Here is a 1,697-nt window from a genome sequence, read left to right on the forward strand (position 1 = left end):
GTTTGCCCACCACCTGCCCGTCTGGCTGCACAAGCTCAGCGTGGTGGCCACCTTCCTCATCGAGATTGCAGTGCCCCCTCTGTTCTTCGCTCCTGTTCGCCGCCTGCGGTTGGCTGCCTTCTACTCCCAGGTCGATGGGGTCCTTAGCCATCAGAAAGACAAACAGGACGTGACCTTGCTCTGCACTGCCCAGAGGGCTCCACTGGGGATGGGTGTCTGCTGCTGGGCAGTCAGAAGGGCCTCATGGGCAGAGGAGCTCGTTAGCCTGGGGTGTGAAGGTGTGCCTGTGTGGAGATGTCTGTCCTGGGGCGGCAGGGGCGGCTGAGGAAGGGTTGTGTGAGGCATGCCAAGCTTGGGTTTTCTCCAGGTGCTGGTGGGAGCCATCGAGGGGGTAAGCCAAAGTAGGGGAAGTGGAGTGGGAGAACAGAGGCCAGGAGGTGACTCGGAGAGCACAGGGGCCTGCGGGAGAGCTCGGTGGGGGAGATGTGGAGGGGCCTGGAAGCAGGCTCCAAAGGGCCCGGGAAGGGGGCGGCCCCGTGAGCTGAGTCCAGACCGTCTCCAGGTCTTGCTGCAAGTCCTGATTATCCTCACTGGCAACTATAACTTCTTCAACCTGCTCACCCTGGTGCTCACCACCGCCCTCCTGGACGACACACACCTGGCTGCCAAGTCTAGCACCAGCCGCCGCAAGAGGATGCCCAGCTGTGAGTGTCCGCCTGCCCCAGACAGACAGCCCTGCTGCCCGCCAAGTGACCTAGCTCTACCCCAGCCCCCAGGCCGTAGACCCCCCAGCCCTGCTCCCAGCCGACCCATGACTATCTTGGCCTGCAGCCTGGCCCAAGGCCCTGCTGGCCATGCTGACCCTGCTGCTGGAGTTGGCCGTCTACGGGCTGCTGGCCTGTGGCGTGGTGCACTACTTCGGCCTGGAGGTGGACTGGGAGCAGCACGTCGTTCGTTCCAGAACCAGTGAGTACCAGCTGGGGGCGCAGAGAGTGGAGGCTGCGGCGTCCCCGCTCACACCCGCCTTCTTCTGCAGCGTTCACCTTCCACCAGCTCTCCCAGTGGCTGAAGACGGTGACCCTCCCCACCATGTGGCTGGGCGCGGCCTCTCTGGCCTGGGAACTGCTGACCGCCCTCTGGAGGTGTGTGGTGCAAGAGGGTGGGTGGAGACGTGCGGGGCGGGCCTGACTGGGTTCTGTTCTCCGCCCCCAGGTGGGTGCAGGTGCGAGGGTCGCTGCGGAAGCTCTGTGCTGCCGTGCAGCTGTCCGTCTTTGGCACTGCCACGGTGGCTTTGTTCCTGATCAGCCTGGTGGGTAGTCCTTCAGAGCTGGGGGTGGGAGTCAGGAGAGAGCGGGAAGGGCGTTGCCGAGCCTCTGCCTGCCTCCAGGTGCCCTATTCCTACATGGAGCCCTCGAGCCATGGGCGCCTCTGGACCGGGGCCCACCGCCTGTTTAGCACCGTGGAGCACCTGCAGCTGGCCAACTCCTACGGCCTTTTCCGCCGAATGACGGGCCTGGGTGGGCGGCCGGAGGTGGTGCTGGAGGGCAGCTATGACGGGCACCAGTGGACGGTGAGGCCCCTGCCCGGGGTGCCTGGCGACCACACAGGCCTGGGTGGGGAGAGAAGGAGGAGCCAGCCGTGCTGAAGGGGACTCTGCCCGGCAGGAGATCGAGTTCATGTACAAACCCGGGAGCCTG

General features: G+C 65.1%; 1 protein-coding gene across 1 annotated transcript in view; it reads left to right on the top strand.

The window, feature by feature from the left end:
* LMF2 (lipase maturation factor 2) overlaps nucleotides 1-1,697 on the top strand; it is a 4,440-nt gene that overhangs the window by 1,327 nt on the left and 1,416 nt on the right. The window contains exons 5-11 of the mRNA XM_010841603.1: nucleotides 1-130; nucleotides 563-704; nucleotides 832-966; nucleotides 1,037-1,142; nucleotides 1,213-1,309; nucleotides 1,388-1,570; nucleotides 1,665-1,692. Of these exons, the coding sequence (XP_010839905.1) occupies nucleotides 1-130; nucleotides 563-704; nucleotides 832-966; nucleotides 1,037-1,142; nucleotides 1,213-1,309; nucleotides 1,388-1,570; nucleotides 1,665-1,692 (821 nt within the window). The remainder of the gene's footprint in view (nucleotides 131-562; nucleotides 705-831; nucleotides 967-1,036; nucleotides 1,143-1,212; nucleotides 1,310-1,387; nucleotides 1,571-1,664; nucleotides 1,693-1,697) is intronic.

Source organism: Bison bison, unplaced genomic scaffold (assembly GCF_000754665.1).
Source record: "Bison bison bison isolate TAMUID 2011002044 unplaced genomic scaffold, Bison_UMD1.0 scf7180017847066, whole genome shotgun sequence".
NCBI lineage: Eukaryota > Metazoa > Chordata > Mammalia > Artiodactyla > Bovidae > Bison > Bison bison.